Raw genomic sequence first — 19,217 nt, forward strand, 5'->3', positions numbered from 1 at the left:
ATCCGACAAATATATTTTTAAGTGTATAGTGTTGGAAAATAATACAAAAATGAAATTGGAAAAAAAACAGTATTTCACTGGCAAATGTATATACCAGGAAGAAAGCTAGTACTTAGAGCTAATAGCCGATATCAATAATGATAATAATAATAGAACATGTGTCTCACAGGCTAGCTACTCCGCAAGCTAGTTTTTCATAGCAATCTGTGGTGAAATCTTCATTGCGAAAACCTACCAATCCTTTCCATTCATTTTGCGCCTGCTGGGCAAAATACTTCAAGACATTCCTTGTCACGTTATCATTTGTAGATAATTTAGTACAGCCGTACAATACACACGTATTTCCCATTATACCCAATCATCTTTGTTAAAAAAAAAAAATCATACTAGGCTGAAAAATCTTGAGGGATTGGTCCCGTGTCAAAACTAATGGACAGATTGGGACTACTAATCATGACTTTTGTGTCTAAGAATAAATTAGGGATCGTGAACTAGACGGCCATTTTGTATGGAGAGGCACTTTAAAATGATATTTCAGCAAAAAGCTTTATTAGCTTCAACGCCTCATTGAATTTATACTGGTTAACTGTACACACTTGCCATTGACCTTCACTAATTAGACTGACACACTTGGGAAATTAAAGGTAGACTTTTGTATGTGTTATTTTGTTTCCCATTTTTATTGCATATGTTTTATTTGACAAAGGCAAAGCAAATAAAAAAACGCAAACGTCTACGTTGCTAGGATATCCGCGTGTAAAGTTCATTTCTGTAGAACAATAAAACTTATCAGTAGGGAAGGAAAATAGATATGAAAATTACTCTTAAACTACAGATAAAGTATTTGAAACTTTGTTTTTCATTGATCTAAAATCTCTGGTTAAGTTGTGAATATCTATTTTAAAGATTTGAAATAGTTTTCCTTCCATCTACATTCAGTGGATCAAACCAGTAGTAACTCATTGATTTTTTTTTTTGAACCTCGCAACCACCTCGGGAGTTTGAGTTCTTTGCTGGGATTTGCGTATTTTCTGTTTGAGTCTTAGCATGTTTCATCACGGCTGTTATTGATCACATACATCCATCCGGTGCTGTTATTGAACTTCTTTGGGCTACTAAATCAATGCATGTGCATGTAAAAAAAAGCTTCTGGGCATTTGTATGAGGGAAAACAAAAATATAGTGGTTCCTCTACTTATGAATAGCTCTATGTACGAAAAATTCAAGTTATGAACATTTTGTGTTTGGATACAAAATACATTCCAAGTTGTGAATCAGAAAAATATATACATTTTCTTGTAGAATTTTGTAATTTATGTAACAATTTAATGTTTGATGTTTTATTACTTTTATTGGCTTAATGAATAATTGGCTTTTGTTTTTTTTTTGGATATGTCATACAAAATGAGTATATTTATATCATTTTTATAATGTTTCGGGTTAGAAATGGGCAGTTGAAACAATTTAGAGCTTTTCCATCTAAAGTGCGTCTCTACTTATGAAAAATCCAAGTTGCGAAATTACTTCTAGAACTTCTTTAAGTACAAAATTGAGTTTTTTTCAACTAGGATCATATGTACATATTTTTCTGCTTCTGGCCATGGGATGTTTACTTTGTTTATCGTTGATGTCGACTCTGTTAGAGTATAAAAGAAAACAAATCTGTTAAATTGACACATTACACTGTATACTTGACTTCAATTAAGTAGTAACCCAACATTTTAAGACTTCCAACCCCATTGACACCCCCATTTTACCCAAAACAATTTCCCTTGTGCTATCATAACGGAAAATATGACCTACATCTGTTATCACTGTCACTGGCATACTGACCCGCACCTTTTAAGTACTATAGTGACACATAATTTAATCTTGGCTACAAGATCAGCAAATAAGAAAAAAACTCATAGTTGACATGAAGGGGGTTCTATTTTGAGGCCACAAAAACCGTAAACAAGGTGACACCCTGTTAACACCATACAGTACTTATCGGTTTAAAAACAGGGTTGTTTTTTTTAAAGTATCTTTTACAACGTCCATGTAGATGAGTAGTCTTTTTTGCAGGACATTCTGACGAACAGTAATCGGTCATGAATCAAGAGCAGTCTATCTAAAGTCCGTCAGATTTTTGCAAAATCGTTAACAAACACTGAAACATCGCCCAATGCTGCCAAAACCTGTATTGATGCAAATATCTCACCCTGGACTAATCACCACTCAATTTCCTGTCCAAATTGACAAAGACTGAACATTTTCTTGGTCAATTACAGGTCAGATACATATAGACCTCATAGAAAGAACCAATCAATTCGTCTCCAGTCAATCACAGACCACGTATTGACAAAGTTGCTAAGTCAACCACAATCAACGTACCGTATATCCTACAGGCACTGAAATATAAGTTGTCAAACTTTTTAGATGGATCAAGTCGATAGAAGTACAATTTTAATGCTTGGAAGAAGAGTAAAGCATCAATCTTGTATTTGTAATGCCCAACTTTCAAGAAATGTTGCTGGCATTTCTGCATTGTCAGTGAATTGCTTCTTCTCAGATTCTCTAGAACCAGAAAAACTCCAAGACGGATTCCGACTCATGTAGTCTTGAGTTTCGATATGTGTATCTAGTGGTATCCAGTTTTGCTTGTATTCCGAAGTCGGGTTGACATCTATTCTGGGTACGTTATTACAGAGGTAACTTCCAAGAGGTTCTGAATGGGTTGGAGTCTCGATGTTTAGGGCCTCATCCACACAACCAGAATCCGCCGATTCAGAGCTATTTAAGCGATTTAGCTGAGCTCCATCCGAGTCCTTCATTGTACTTTGAAGCGCCTTCACGCAGAAATGAAGTGACGCCAATTTAAGTTTACCATTGGTGTCTCGCGTTGTCCGGATCTGTAACTGTTCCCCTGGATCCTCATCCTTGCAGGTCTTACCTTGTAGGGGAGAGAGTAGTTGTTCCGCATCTTTTACGAGGACTGTGGAGAGCTTGTTCGGAGTAGCTGGTTCCACAGAACTGTAGATGATAGATGAATGGTTGCTGGATGCCCGTTCAGTTGGCGGTTGGGATGGAATTTCGTGCAAGGAATGACTACTACGAGGTCTGTCATGTCCGGTTGTTTTAGTCCTGATGGGAACGTAATTGTAGATTTTCTGGCTTTGAGTTGTAATGATCGCTGGGGAAATAAGAGGGTTCCTTTCTGGGGTATGTTGAAGGTTTGGCTGTTGTTTGGCAGGATGTATTATCTGGTTAAAAAGACAAAAATATAGTCAGGGAAGGGAAATACTGTGAGTTATTGAGGGACTGCTATTATTCGAGATTAAAAAAATATTTAGGGAATATTCCAGATTTATTTGATATATTATTTTTAATGTTTGGAAGCATTTAGTTATCCGAGGTTATTTTTCTGGGTAAAGTGACTGATTTCCTGGATTGGGTTTGGTTTATTGACCAAATATAAATCAAGAATATATTTGTTATATTAGTTGAGGAAGGTTTTTCTGTTCTGGTCAGTTATGGAACTGTTACCACAAAAAATCTGCACACCCTGAACTACTGTTGTACTTACTAACACCACATATTTATATGGTTATTTAATGTTGTCAACACATGACGGACATTCTGCGCTATGAGCCCAACTTTCAAGTTATACCACATTTCCTATTATTTGTTATTTTAGAGTACACACCAATGAATGTGGCAGCTTCTTGTCCATCGCACCCTTCATGTAGACACATACACCTCCAGTTGACATTAGTATGATGACTATTAGTAGGGTGGTGCCGGTGAGGATCCATGGTAGACTCACGGTTAGGTCAGCTGGGTCAGGACAACAGATAAATACAAATAAACAATTAAAATGCAAGAACTTGAAGATTCCAGTCAATCATTTTAACTTGAATTTTCAAGTTTTGGTGTATCAAAAACGTTATTGGGTAGAATTAAACACTGGCTAGCTTATGTTAGCAATTTTAAAGGGAATCCCAAGAACCACAGACATTGGAACAAAACTTTCTGAGGTCGAAAATCCGTAAGTCCACTTTAAAAATAAAATAATTGATAGGCTATTATTCAATGTATACCTGTTGGTGTTGCGCAGAAAGTGGTATTTTCACTCACTAGACGACCCCTCTCACATAAAGGTGTGTAGAGTACATAGCCACAATAATTGGTTGGGTGGGTTGCTGAGCTGATGACAAAATGTGCCGTTGGGTAAACGACTTCCTGGAAAAGATTGAAAAATCAATTCGTTAGACATCATCCTATTGGTCAATTAAAAAGAGTAAATTTCAGGGTTAAACTCGTAGAAGAGCGGTTAACATGTTGGGTTCACAGTTCTGGGGTCGAGGGTTTGATGCCAGCGACTCCATAGAGTGCATTTTCCCAGTTAAAAAAAAAAAAAAACATAAGTAATATAAAAATATTAAAAGTCACATCCTGGAATTTACTTTGTCAGGATGTGACTTTTTAAAGATTTTATAGTACTTATTTTTGGTTTTTTTTACTGGGAAAATGCAACAATTTTGGTATATGCAGCTGTGTATGATGACAATAAAGGCTTTAGATTTTGATTTGATTTGAAAAATCCTAATGAGCCTCATTAAAACTTAAAAAACAGAGGTTATGTGCATTTTGCATGTTTTCCCCTGACTATTGTGGGTTTTCTCTGGGTACTCCGGCCTAACTTGCATGTTTTTGGGATGTGGAGTACCCAGGTGAGGACCCACCTGCAATGGACCCCAGAACTGTGCCTGTCTGAATACAGATTATTGAGATATCATCACAATCTTAACGTCAATTTGGGTGAATCTGGGAAAATGTGCTAAAAAAATAAATCAGATGAGGTTTACAGTACCAATGCCGGCCTCTTGGGGTTGGTGATCTTAAAGGTGTATCGAATGGAACAATTGACCCCTCTCATGCGACTGATGATGTCGGCCACAGAGGCCCCATTAGGACCCAAAGGTAGCGTGGCGTGAATGCGTAAGGACGCCGAAGTCACGCTTATATCCAAACTGGGTTGACCCAGAATTGCTGCATGAGACAAAAAAAAGGTCATTTAATAATAGTCACATACACTTATAACTGTTGTCTGTATAAGTTGATACTTACTGTCCGTAATGGGATTAAATCTTGAGGTGTTTCCGTAATCTTGCCCATTGGCGTATACTTTGGCATAGTATTGAGTATCAGGATGGGGCGGAGTTTCGGCAGTTAGGTCGCATTCAAGCGCAGTTATGTTGTGACACTCGGTTTTGCTGTAAGTCTCCAAATGATCGAACCTGGAACAAAATTAGGTGGGTATTTTAAATTTGATGACAGGCCAACCTTTGCCTTATTACTCTGGCAAATTAGGGCTATCTAGATTTTAGGTACCGTATTTTCACGACTATAAGGCGCACTTAAAAGTCTTAAATTTTCTCCAAAATAGACAGTGCGCCTTATATATGGAAAAAACAGAAAACCAAAAATGAAAAACCACCACTGTCGGATATTAAAAAACACAAACGCCTGAACTGAAACAATACTGTTAAATATGCAGATGCCATCTTAGTTTACAAAATCTTCCGTCATAAAGCTCCTCCCCCACTGCAAGATTTTATACAAAAAAATCCAAAACATCAACAATGGCTGGCTCTAGAGGTGACTGTAAAGTAGTGAGTGCTTCATACCTGGAAGTCAATAGCAATTACCGTATTTTCACCACTATAAGGCGCACTTAAAAGTCTTACATTTTCTCCAAAATAGACAGTGCGCCTTATAATACAGTGCGTCTTATATATGGAAAAAAAATGTCATTCATTGAGGGTGCGCCTTATAATGCGGTGCGCCTTATAGTCGTGAAAATACGGTAACTTTTAGATAACACACATATACCCACACACATAAAATATTTACCTCTGCATATACAGATATGCAATATTTATTCACCTGCTTGCATACCTCCAGTATTGGACAGTGTAGAGGACCTTTTGTTCTGGTAGTGATGTCATTGCTGCTTTCCAGCGAAGCATGTTGATAAAGTTCTTGGATTCAAACCACACCTTCTCAACATGAGTAGAAAGACAAGCTAGCAAAGAACAAAGTCCATTTCAGTCATTTGTTTGAATGACGTTTGTTAATGTCCATCCAACAAAAGTACTTAATTGTATACTGACCTAACATTGAAGTCTTTATACACAACAATTTGACATTGTAGTTAGCTTTTTAAGTGTTTTTTTCCACAAGTTTTGAATGTAGAATCTGAGTACTTTCAAAAAGCTTCTTTGCTTTTCCAATCACGTCTCAGCCAAACCATCTAGTTTTCTAAATGTGTCTTCTAGCCTGAACTCTATCCTTCCCGCACTCTAATTTACTGCGTGACTGTTTATTAAATCGCGTATTTACGACGAACCGTCGTTAAAATGAACCCGGGGTGGCATTACGGTTAAATGTTATCACCCTTAACTGTCACTCGGCGATGGGCGACATTAAAAATCGGACTATTCTGTAAGGATAATTTGCATTTTTATTGCTGGTGTAACGAGGTAATCGATATCGCAGTTTTTTGGGGGAAAAGTTTTGAATCAAACATTAGTTTTCATGTGGATTACTGCAATATACAACACGTTTTTTTTTTTTTTAATACACATTGAATTAATGATTGCAGAAACTCGTAAAAATCAACAACAACATAACTATGAACAGAATAAAAGATAAACAAAATAAATCTATACTTACCATAACAGAAGAGTAGAAGAATAATAACTTTGAGAGACCACATTGTTGGGATTTTTTTGGTTAAAATTCTGCTAATTTAAGGGTTTTTTAACACCAAAATTGGAGTTAATTTGCTCAAGTTTTTATACCGCATGGTTGCTGTACTTTGTTAAAAGGAGTGGTCTTACTCAGGTGTGCAGGTGTACCTTTATCACATTGCTTCCTGCTATTCTGCTTACGTTAAGCTCCGCCCATTTAGAAACTAAACATACAAAGTTATGGGAGTCTTTGTTTTTGGTTTCTAAATGATAGGCATCTAGGCAAGGTATGACTAAAACCCCCCTTCCCAAGTATAAATAAATAAATAAATGAAATTTGAATTGATATGGTCTGTAATGGTCATGTTATTCCAGTTTTTACACGTACAGAAGGAGAAAGTATGTGCTAGTTGTTGTTATCAGATATCGTTGTTATGCTTGAGTGAGTAACGTGAGAAGAGTGTGGAGTAAAACTGTTTATTTATAAGTTGCTGTCAAATAAATTGTTATATATATAAGTTGTTGTTCCAAATTGTTAATCCTTTCAGGGACAGCGGTCCTAAAAGATGACAGCTATTTGAAATATACCACATTTAAGACCTTTGACTCTTTATAGCGGCAGTAATTATTTTTGTCGTATTTATTAATGCATGTATTTTTTTGTTTACTCTGAAGACCTTAAAAAATAGCTAAAATGTTATCAAATGAACTGATACACACACGGGTACCTAAAGTGGACAGCTATTCAAAATATACCACATTTAAGACATTTGACCTTTTATAGAGTAACCAGTTGTTATTATTGTTATCATTTTTTCAATGTATTTTGTTTTTTACTCTAAAGACCTTTAAAAAAAAAAAAATTAGCAACTTAACTAATACAAACACCGGCCCCCAAAGTGGACAACTATTCAAAATATACCATATTTTAAGACCTTTGACCGTTTTTGAGCCAGTTATTATTTTTGTCGTATCTCTTAATTAATGTAATTTTATTATTATTATTTTTTTATTCTGAAGACCTTTAAAAAATTTTTTTTAGCATATTAACTGATATACACACTGGTCCGCAAAGTGGACATCTATTCAAAATATATTATATTTTAGAACTTTGACTCTTTATAGAGCCTGTTATTATTTTGTCGTATTTTTTAATTAATGTATTTTTATTTTATTTTAATTTTTTACTCTGAAGACCTTAAAAAAAGCTAAAAATTTTAGCAAATTAACTGATATACACACTGGTCCCCAAATTGGACAACTATTCAAAATATACCACATTTAAGACCTTTGACTCTTTATAGAGCCAGTTATTATTTTTGTCGTATTTTTTAATTAATGTATTTTTTTTTTACTCTGAGGACTTTAAAAAAAGCTAAACTTTTACCAAATAAACTGATACTCACACTGGTCCCCAAAGTGGACAGATATTCAAAAATATACCATATTTTTAGACATTTGACCCTTTATAAAGCCAGTTACTATTTTTGTCATATTTATTTCAATGTATTTAATTTTTTACTCTGAAGACCTTTAAAAAAGCTAAAATTTTAGCAAATTCATTGATAAACACACTGGTTACGACTCCAAGTAACAATTTTTTTTTCATGGTATTTAACTAAATTACAGCAAATTACACAGTATAATGTCAAAGTCAATTGGCATTCTTCCCAATTTTAGAAGCTACATTTTAAATATGCACAAATTGGCAAAATCACAAATAACCATTAAGTCATTTACTAGTCATAAACTGTAGCTTTTCTATTCTGTTAGCCTCAAATAAGAATACAATAAAACTCACTCAAAGCCATCCTGATCTTATTAAAACTCGAGTATTTAAAAAAATAAATGTCCTTTTGTGTCCTCGAATATATTAATTAACCGGGAAAAGCAATTTCCTTAATTTGTTATCAGATTTGCTGAAAGTACATCGACAGCATGGTCATTAGAATATATTAACGTGACGTTCTGTTATAATTAAACTTTGACTTTGGTATGATTGTATTGTGTTTATCGGAAAATGTCATCTTTTTGTAGTGGCCATTGAATTTCCGTCATGCAGTGAACCAAATAAACTCATTTAAAATTTGGGTTGCACAAAAAATAGCATGATCAACTGACCCAAAAATGAATGAAAAGTAAAATTTCTTATAATCTTTTTTCAAATTGGTCATGAGTCTATTATAATTGAGGAAGTAGAGTTGTTTACTCTCTGCATGAAATCCGTGATTTGTTCCTCTTTAACGTAATGTACAGAGAAGTATCCATGTTATCCTTCCGCATTTTATTTTTTTGTTTTGTTCCGATTTAATTCCCTTTTGTTGCTTGCGTGCCGCTGATGTTTTTTGTTTTTTAGATATTCCAAAACAGTTTAGGCCATAGGTGTCAAAGTGGCGGCTCGGGGGCCAAATCTGGTCCGTCGCATCATTTTGTGTGGCCCGGGAAAGTAAATAATTTCTGTTTTAGGATCAAATTAAAATGAAGAGTATAGTTGTATATTAAATTTCCTGATTTTTCCCCTTTTAAATCAATAATTGTAATTTTTTTCATCTTTTTTTCCATTTTTAGTTCAAAAATAATTTTGTAAAATCTAAAAATATAATTTAAAAAAGCTAAAATAAACATTGTTTTAGATCTATAAAAAAAACTGAATATTCAGGGCCTATAATCCAGTTCATTTAATCCATTAATAATAAAAAAAATCTAAATATTATCATTTTTTTCAGTTTTTAGTTCAAAAATCATTTTGTAAAATCTAAAAATATATTTAAAAAAGTTAAAATAAACATTGTTTTAGATCTATTAAAAACTGAATATTCAGGGACTTTAATCCAGTTCTTTTAATCCATTTATAAAAAAATAAATTGAAATATTATATCTAAAATGGTCCGTACCACATGAAATCAAGTTGACGTTAAAGCGACCTGCGAACCAATCCGAGTCTGACACCCTTGGTTTAGGCTGAGACAACAAAATGCTAAAGTAGGCAGCTGCGTAGAAAGGTAAATAAAAGTGGTTGCGCTCCAAATACATCGCACAATCAAACGGCCATCTCTCTAAAAGCAAAATAACTAAAGCACAATGACGTTACGGCTTTTGAAAACATCCATCTTTCAAGCCATTGACAACATGTGACCTATAAATCTAGCAGTTACCATATTTTCTCGCATATAAGCCATAATTGTAACTTTAAAAAAATGACTGAATCAAGGGTACGGCTTATATACACATAAATTATTTCAAAATAGAGAAAAGATAAACAAATAAAACCCTAAACAAAATTTATTTCGACATCTATGAATAAAATTCAGGAAAAAATTGGATTTAGCATAAAACGTGAAAAAAACTAACTTACTTGTGCCTGCTATTGCTCACTCGGGGTGCCGCCATCTTACTTTTTAGCAGTAGTTAAACGTGTTTTGACTATCTCTAGACACAAGAAGCCTTGATACATGTATTTGTAATGTTTACCATGTCAGCAGGTAGGCTGATCGAAGGTCTTGTGGTCTATGGTTAAAACATCAGCCTTGATACTTGCATAATGTGTATCTCATGCTATTATTGCACCAAGAGACTTCCTGGCTATACTGCTCACATGACTTGCTTCTTTTAATGTAACTTCCGTATGATATTGACCCAAATAATGTGCAATAAAGTAGACAATCCTTTCAATTCATAGAATACAGTGTTCCCTCGCTTATCGCGGTTAATGGGGGCCGGGACGACCCGCGATAAGTGCATTTCCGTGTAGTAGGGATTCGCCTTCAAAAATGCTTAATTTGAATTAAATTCCAAATTTTTTAATTTTATTTTTTTATTTTTATTTATTTTTTTTTAGCCCCCTGTATACAGTACACCATATAGAATACGGGTAGAGAGAGTGAAATTCATGTTATAACAAAAAAAAAAACTGTAAAATATGTTGTTTCAATGTAATATTTGTATTTTTTTTCCCCAAAAAAATCCACGAAGCTCGGAGTCCACGATAGCTGAACTGCGAAGTAGCGGGGGAACACTGTATCTCAGAAATACCACGTGCAATGATTTTTTTTAACATTTTCCCTTCAAAGTAACACATTTGTACTTCCTATTAAAACAATGAATATGGAGTTGAAAATTGTAAACCAGGTGTCGTCTTATATGCGAAAAATCATAAAATTGTAATGATTTGGAAGGCTTATATGCGGAGGCGGTCAATATTCGCGAAAATAATGTACAGTGTTCCCTCGCTACTTTGCGGTTCAGCTACCGCGGACTCAGAGCTTCGCGGATTTATTTTGGAAAAAAAAAACAAATATTACATTGAAACAACATATTTTACAGTTTTTTTTTGTTATAACATGAATTTCACTCTCTTTACCCGTATTCTATATGGTGTACTGTATCCAGGGGGGTAAAAAAAATAAAAATAAAAATAAATAATAAAAAAAAAAAAAAAAAAAAATTGAATTAAATTCAAATTAAGCTTTTTTGAAGGGGAATCCCTACTTCGCGGAAATTCACTTATCGCAGGTGGTCCCAGTCCCCATTAATTGCGATAACCGAGGGAACACTGTAATAGAAACAACACCAAAGGTCACAAGTTGAAATTCTAACAGCAGAGAATAGACTGATGATCGTTTTTGTTTGTTTATTAGTTGTTTTTTTTTGTTTTTTTTCTACGATGCCCTTTCGCATTAATTAATGAGCAATGTTCTTGTATGTCCAATACATCTGTTGTGTATATCTCTGGCAGCCAAACCGCTCATTTGGATCGTTCCGTGACATTATCCCAAGCCATCCACTTACACGTGATTGTTATAATTAATATGTTGAAGGTGAGGCCAATGCCCGTGTGGAAATCATGGAACTGCAGCATGAAATTGGTTTCATAGTAATAATAATAATGATAACCTTAGTTTTTTTTTTCTAGATCGGGGCTCCTTTATGAAAACCTCCAGGTTGGAGGTAATAAATCACCGGGAAAATAATTTATGAGCACATATTACTGATCCCTCGCCAGTGACGGATGAATAGAGTCAGAATTGCGTTAATTCGTTTAGATGCCGTGTGGGGGGAAAAAAGCCATTTGCCAAAGGGACGACGTGAAGAATGAACGTACTTATTTCATTGTGCAAATATTCCTTTGCTCGCCATTTGTCATTTTCAAACGTACCGTATTTTCACGAATATAAGGCGCACTTAAAAGTCTTAAATTTTCTCCTAAATAGACAGTGCGCCTTATAATCCAGTGCGCCTTATATATGGAAAAACTGAAAACCAAAAATGAAAAACCACCACTGTCGGATATTTAAAAAACACAAAGGCCTGAACTGAAACAATACTGTTAAATATGCAGATGCTATCTTAGTTTACAACATCTTCCATCATATAGCTCCTCCCCCACTGCAAGATTTTATACAAAAAAATCCAAAACATCAACGATGGCTGGCTCTAGAGGTGACTGTAAAGTAGTGAGTGCTTCATACCTGGAAATCAATAGCAATTACCGTATTTTCACAACTATAAGGCGCACTTAAAAGTCTTACATTTTCTCCAAAATAGACAGTGCGCCTTATATATGGAAAAAATTTCATTCATTGAGGGTGCGCCTTATAACGCGGTGCGCCTTATAGTCGTGAAAATACGGTAATCTGTGACCCTTTGTGGAGTAATGGCACAAAAAAGCCAGAATCAAATTTCAGGTTTCGGTTTTTAGTTTGGGTTTTAGCCAGGCGGACGACACGGTCCAATTATTAAAGAGAACAATGTCGCCCTTCAAAAGCAGTCAACTCTGAAATGAAATCAGGTTAAAGGTACATAAATGGAACAAAAGATGTCATTTTTCATGTTGGGAGACTTTTCAAATAAATTAAATGAGTAAATAAACAGTCTTTTAAAGCGTTAATCAAAAACAAAAAAATGTTTTATCCGATTTTTGGCCAAATATGACATGGCAACACTGTAAAAAGGCCTTCAAAATAAAATTTAAAAAATCCCAGGTCGACTTGACCTTTTCCTCATGAAAGCAGCACAGTCTGTTTAGCCCAAGGGTTTGCCGCCGTCCCTATTTAATATAAGTATGTAGTGGCAAATTAAAAACACAACGAGAATGTCACGGCGTCCAGTGCTAGTTTACAAAAATCCATTTCCAAAAAGGTCATCTATCGCCTCTTGCACCTCTTTTCTATCTGCCGTGGCCGTCCGTCTTCGCGTCTAATCTACCGTTCGTAATTTTCTGGGAAGAAGGGTAAAATAAGAAAAAGTCATGTTGGTGGAGACCAAGCCCACTGGGTTGTTGACCGGACCATTTTAGATATAATATTTCGATTTTTTAATTTTTATAAATGGATTAAAAGAACTGGATTAAAACCCCTGAATATTCCGTTTTTTTATAGATCCAAAACAATGTTCATATTAGCCTTTTTTATATATATTTTTAGTTTTTACAAAATTATTTTTGAACTAAAAAACTGAAAAAATGGATTAGAAAATTACAATTATTGATTTGAAAAGGGGAAAATCAGGAAATTTAATATACATCTATACTCTTCATTTTAATTTGATCCTAAAACAGTAAGTCGGCACTCATGATTTACTTTCCCGGCCGCACAAAATGATGCAGTGGGCCAGATTTGGCCCACGGGCCGCCATTTTGACACCTGTGCTTTAAAGCAACCCATATTTTCACAACTATAAGGCGCACTTAAAAGTCTTACATTTTCTCCAAAATAGACAGGGCGCCTTATAATCCAGTGCGCCTCATATATGGAAAAAAATTTCCACCTCAATAAATAGACTTGAGCTTTTCCGCCTCACAATCTGATTATCCCGCGGAAAACCAACCGGGCTACATTTCAACGCCATTTCTCTCGGCTTGTTGCACTCAAACGTTTTTTTTTCAGCAGAAAACAACGCCTCGTTTGAGGCACGAACTAACAGTTGACATCTTTTTTTCTCCATGCTTGAGTGCTTTATATCCTTTATATATTTGTTGGCATCTTTTCAGGTGGATATCTGAGTGACAGCAAGTTCCTCCATCAGACTCGACATTATTACTACCCGCGATGACGACGTAAATAAACGACATTTGGCAAACGATACCTGAAACGAGACTTTGAAGAAGACAGATGACATCGTAAGTAACACTTTAAAAACCCCAGCTTTTTCAGGTATTTAACTTATTTTCCATCACTGTCACTGACCGACATCGTTCAATTTTAACTGTCAAAAAAACGGCAAATGTGTAAAACAACAAATGACATTTTATCAATCCTCGTCTGGCTAATTTACATCAAATTCATTCATCAGAATCGCTTCTGGGAAAAGTCCCGAGTGACGCTCCGTGATAAGTCATTCATAAATTAGGCTTATTGACGAAAATTACGTTCTGGCTAATTAGCGTGTATGCTACACTGTCATTAAAGTAACGTGCATGCTCTGAATACCATAATGCAAAGACATGTTTACTCGTTTACTTCCACATAGACATGAAAAATTCTGAAAATAAGATTAAATCTTTTTGTATTAGTGAGTTGTATTCTAAACAAGACCATTTTGAAACCCTAATTGTTCACTAAGACCTAAAATTATCATTCTAAACCCAATCTAGAAAACCCTAGACCCAAACTGAACACCAACTGCCCCCAAAAACTTTCACTTGTCAAAACCGATGAATTGCGAGTGACTGGGAAATCTTTACATGTCAGCCGATGACAAAAATGTTTACGGGAGCACGGAAGACGTGTTTGTCTGTCGTTTGGTCTGTTTGTCAACCACGGCAGCCGTCGTCCCAGAATACATCAGAAAGGGTTTTTCAAAAGCCTTCTTTGAAAGATGTGAAAGACGCGTCGTGTTGAAGCAAAGTGAAACTGTCGTATTGCCACGTTGCGCTTCATTTTTAGCAGTAAATATGACTATGTATAGCAAAGCTTTTGTTAAAAAATCACCATGTATAGTACGTTTTTTTTTCATAAAAATGACAATGTATAATGAAGCATTTTTTTCATAAGAATGACCATGTATAGTACACTTTTTTTCCTAAAAAAGGGTTAGGGTTAGGGTGAGGGAGAGGGTTAGAGTTAGGGTGGGATTAATGTGGAGGGGTTAGGGTTAGGGTGTGTTTAAATACAAAATGGTTAGTGTGTTTGAATACAAAATGGTTAGGGTTAGAGTAAGGGTTAGGGTGTGTTTAAATACAAAATGGTTAGAGTTAGGGGTTAGGGTAAGGGGTAGGGTTAGGGTGTTTAAATACAAAATGGTTAGGTTTAGGGTTAGGTCAGGGCTAGGCTAGCCCTAACCCTAATCATTTTGTATTTAATTACACCCTAACCATTTAGTATTTAAACACACCCTAACCATAACCATTTTGTATTTAAACACACCCTAACCATAATCCTAACCCTAACCCAACCTAATCCTAACCCTAACCATTTTGTATTTAAACACACCCTAACCCTTACCCTACCCCTAACCCTACCCCCTAACCATAACCCTAACCATAACCCTAACCATAACCCTAACCATAACCCTAACCATAACCCTAACCATAACCCTAACCATAACCCTAACCATAACCCTAACCATAACCCTAACCATAACCCTAACCATAACCCTAACCATAACCCTAACCATAACCCTAACCATAACCCTAACCATAACCCTAACCATAACCCTAACCATAACCCTAACCATAACCCTAACCATAACCCTAACCCTAACCCTCACCCTACCCCTTACCCTACCCCTAACCCTATCCCTAACCATTTTGTATTTAAACAGTCCCCCTTACCCTACCCCTTACCCTACCCCTTACCCTACCCCTTACCCTACCCCTTACCCTACCCCTTACCCTACCCCTTACCCTACCCCTTACCCTACCCCTTACCCTACCCCTAACCCTATCCCTAACCCTATCCCTAACCCTATCTCTAACCCTATCTCTAACTCTATCCCTAACTCTATCCCTAACCCTATCCCTAACTCTATCCCTAACTCTATCCCTAACCCTATCCCTAACTCTATCCCTAACCCTATCCCTATCCCTAACCCTATCCCTAACCCTAACCCTATCCCTAACCCTATCCCTATCCCTAACCCTATCCCTAACCCTATCCCTATCCCTATCCCTAACCCTATCCCTAACCCTATCCCTAACCCTATCCCTTACCCTATCCCTAACCCTATCCCTATCCCTAACCCTAACCATTTTGTATTTAAACAGTTCCTAACCCTACCCCTACCACTAACCCTAACCATTTTGTATTTAAACACACCCTAATCCTAACCCTAACCCTACCCCTAACCATTTTGAATTTAAACACACCTTAACCCTATCCCTAACCCTAATTATGTCGTTTTTTATTTTTAGGAAAAAAGCTCTTACTATACAATGTCTTTTATTTAAAGTGTTAATTTGGTTAAAAAAAATTGACCAATTCCTCTACTTACTAAACTTCTAAAAACTCTTTCAATTGTTTTTTCACTTGTAGATGTCTAATCCTTTGAGTGGGAGGATAACAACAAATGGTGAAAAAATGACTCCAAGGACCTCAACAAGAAAGTAAGTCACTTTTTGAGCACTCCCTCCTGGCACTATCAAAAAATAGTCATAAAAACTCAAATGCACCAGATGAAATGAACATATTCATTTTTTTTAAAGGTACAAAGTTGCACAGCTCTTTATTTTTTTTAAATCAGTATTTGAAAATACTCAACAACCAATGTTAAACCAAACATTAATAAGTCATAAGAATTCAAATATCCACAAAAAGTAGACTTCAAAATCTTAATACTTGGTTTGTAAAGTTAGTTTTCCTCCTTTTTTTCTTACAGAAACACCTGAGGGAAGCAAAATTAAAAGAAATTAAAAGTATTAAGATCACAAAAAAACCCATAAAATTTGTATGTACAACCTTTGATAAAACAATTACAAATTAGCACAAAAAACTGAACAGGAACGAAATTACACGTTAAAATTGTGAGCTCCCAAAAAAAGCCAACCCCCCCCCCCCAATAAGCGTCCATTTTTGTATATTTTTTAATACATTTTTTAAACAATGGTCCCAGGATGTTCAAGACATTTTCCTGATGTTATTTTTAAGAACGTTTCAGAGAGAAACATGACATCAATGGCATTTTTTATTCATTTTTTTTGCCCCTTTGAGTACCTCCTCTTAAATTTGGACTCTTACTATCAACTGCAGGAGGCGCGACGCCAGAAAGAAAACCTTTGGTCATCGACATAAAATTATTCATTTAAAAAAAAACGTAAAAGTGGTTACTTTGACAGTACGAATCTCATTTTCCTCACAGAGGAAAGAAAAAGTTTTGTCTTGATTGTCCGTCAAATCAAATAGAAGATTATACAATCACAGCGTAAAAACATAAAAACCCCCAAAAAAGTGACATCCTTTACTGGAAAGGAATTTCGACGGGTACCTTTGAAGGTCTCGACTGTTATTCGGAAAGCTTGTTTTTGTCTTGCGCGACGGTAGATGGGTCCTGCAAGCAACTTTTACGGACCACCGGGAGAGGGTGGGCTTCCGTGTTGAAGATCCAGTCTTCCGCGGGGAGCAGGTCGTCGTCAGAGAATAGCAAGAAAAGATACCTGAAAAAGATGGAAAACAAACTTAATAAAGGCAAATAAAAACTAAAATTAGCTGGTATTGATATGAATAGATGTCTAATCTGTTTGAAGTAGGGTCAAATTAACATTATTTTCAAATCCATTGCAAAATAAGGAAGTTAAAATATAATTTAAATGTTAATAGATTGATTTTGCCCCTACCAAAATGGCCACCGTTTTTCATTTGCTGCCATTGTTTATACGCCAAATGGATTGGATGTTTATATAGTCTTAAAAATGGCTGAAACATAAGCTAGTTAGTTTTGAAAAAAATGTAAATGGAAATGTATTGACTTTGCCCCTACCAACATGGCCGCCATTTGTTCATTTGCTGCCCTTGTTTCTACGCCAAATGGATTGTATATCTACATAGTCATAAAAAACACTGAAACAAGATAATTAGTTATGATAATATTTAAATGGAAATGTAGTGACTTTGCCACTACCAACATGGCCGCTGTTTGTTCAATTGCTGCCACTGTTTTGAAACCAAATGGATTGCATGTCTATATAGTCTTAAAAAACGTCTAAAACATAAGCTAGTTATGACAAAATTTAAATGTCAATGTATTGACTTTGCCTCTACCAACATGGCCACCATTTGTTCATTTGCTGCCATTGTTCCCACCCCAAATGGATTGGATGTCTATATAGTCTTTAAAAATGTCTAATACATAAGCTAGTTATGACAAATTCAAATGTCAATGTATTGACTTTGCCTCTACCAACATGGCTGCCATTTGTACATTTGCTGCCATTGTTTCTATACCAAATAGATTGAATGTCTAAATATTTTTCAAACATTTTTTTAAGAAGTAGATGGTGATTACTTAATTGAAATGTCAATACATTGATTTTAACAGTAACGCTGCCCCTACCAACATGGCTGACCAACTGACCTGAAGCCATGTTGGTAGGGGCAATGAACAATCTTTTTACATTTCTGCTATAAAAGTTTATCACAAGTAAACAACCAAGCCATTTAAAGTCAGAGGATTGACAGCCTGATTGTTCCCTTGCTACCAAACCTTCCTACTCCAAATGGATTGGACAGCTGCCAGACAATGTATAGGTATTATTAGCAAAAAAAATGCTATATAACTTACTTTAGCGTCTCCGAGAGGAAGAAGCTCTGCTGCATGTTGTCATGGCTGTCACTCAACGTGTAGACATCCCGAATTCCCGAAAAACCGGATTCCACCCGACAGTGCCGCTCCAGCGCCTGAAAACAAGATGGCAAAACAAAACATATGGATTTATCGACTCCACTACCAGACTCTTCAACCTAATTAACCGACACCTTGATGCGTTAATTCACCGTGATGGCGACTAATTAAAGACCCGATCGGGCCTTTTGACTAAATTCAAGGGAAATCCATCACGTTAACCCTGCGCAATGGATGACAACTATTGTACATTAATAATTGGGTCGCGCGCACAAGTGCCACCTGGGGCTTGAATGTGCACGACGGCGTTTAACGCTACTCCCAGAAGGTAATTAGGGAAGTTAATTAGGTTTAGCGTGAAAGGTGAGTTGTTTTTTTTTGTGTTGGTTTAAAAGCCCACTGACATCAGAAACATTTTTTTTTAATATTATTGCTATGGAAAAAAACACATTGATATTCAAGGCAGTTGCCGATTTGTAAAGTCTAACATTTTTAACACTTAAACACTTAAAAACTTAACTAACAGAATTTTAATATTCGCATTTCCTACAAAATATATATTTCAAACTTTTACTTTGTAATAAAATACCTGGTGAATTCATCTAATTGATCTACTTTAGTTTATTTAAGTAATGTATTTTCTAGCCTATAAATCAGACTATTTTTTAACTGTTACTCAAATGCAGCTTTTTAGTTTTGAACTTTGCTTGT

The 19,217-nt window shown here is 35.6% G+C and overlaps 2 protein-coding genes across 6 annotated transcripts in view; both read right to left on the reverse strand.

Annotated features, from left to right (window-relative positions):
* Window positions 1-532: 532 nt before the first annotated feature.
* On the reverse strand, window positions 533-7,253 carry ifnlr1 (interferon lambda receptor 1). 2 transcript variants are annotated; one of them, XM_077721892.1, is made up of 7 exons: window positions 6,718-7,253; window positions 5,941-6,067; window positions 5,110-5,279; window positions 4,853-5,031; window positions 4,080-4,221; window positions 3,686-3,816; window positions 533-3,242 (listed from the first exon to the last, which is right to left on the reverse strand). In XM_077721892.1, exons 1-7 carry the CDS (start codon window positions 6,758-6,760, stop codon window positions 2,472-2,474), a joined length of 1,563 nt encoding a protein of 520 aa, XP_077578018.1. In that variant the 5' UTR covers window positions 6,761-7,253; the 3' UTR covers window positions 533-2,471. The 2 variants fall into 2 exon arrangements, with proteins under 2 accessions (XP_077578018.1, XP_077578017.1); XM_077721891.1 differs by having other exon boundaries at window positions 5,929-6,067.
* Window positions 7,254-16,340: 9,087 nt separating this feature from the next.
* LOC144199231 (mannosyl-oligosaccharide 1,2-alpha-mannosidase IA) overlaps window positions 16,341-19,217 on the reverse strand; it is a 116,384-nt gene continuing 113,507 nt past the window's right edge. For all 4 annotated transcript variants that reach the window (XM_077720729.1, XM_077720730.1, XM_077720731.1 and 1 more), the window contains 2 exons: window positions 18,447-18,562; window positions 16,341-17,322 (listed from right to left, as the gene is read on the reverse strand). In XM_077720729.1, coding sequence (XP_077576855.1) covers window positions 17,172-17,322; window positions 18,447-18,562 — 267 coding nt within the window. In that variant the 3' untranslated portion in view covers window positions 16,341-17,171. The remainder of the gene's footprint in view (window positions 17,323-18,446; window positions 18,563-19,217) is intronic.

This window comes from Stigmatopora nigra, chromosome 7, assembly GCF_051989575.1.
Source record: "Stigmatopora nigra isolate UIUO_SnigA chromosome 7, RoL_Snig_1.1, whole genome shotgun sequence".
Lineage (NCBI taxonomy): Eukaryota > Metazoa > Chordata > Actinopteri > Syngnathiformes > Syngnathidae > Stigmatopora > Stigmatopora nigra.

Bases quoted from the DNA above. Each gene is read 5' to 3' on its own strand.
- ifnlr1 (XM_077721891.1), bottom strand. From the start codon at position 6,760: ATGTGGTCTCTCAAAGTTATTATTCTTCTACTCTTCTGTTATG. The intron at 5,280-5,928 runs GTGAATAAATAT...ATTTTGTTCCAG, and splicing joins TACTGGAGGTATGCAAGCAG to GTTCGATCATTTGGAGACTT. The intron at 5,032-5,109 runs GTAAGTATCAAC...TGTCTCATGCAG, and splicing joins ATTTAATCCCATTACGGACA to CAATTCTGGGTCAACCCAGT.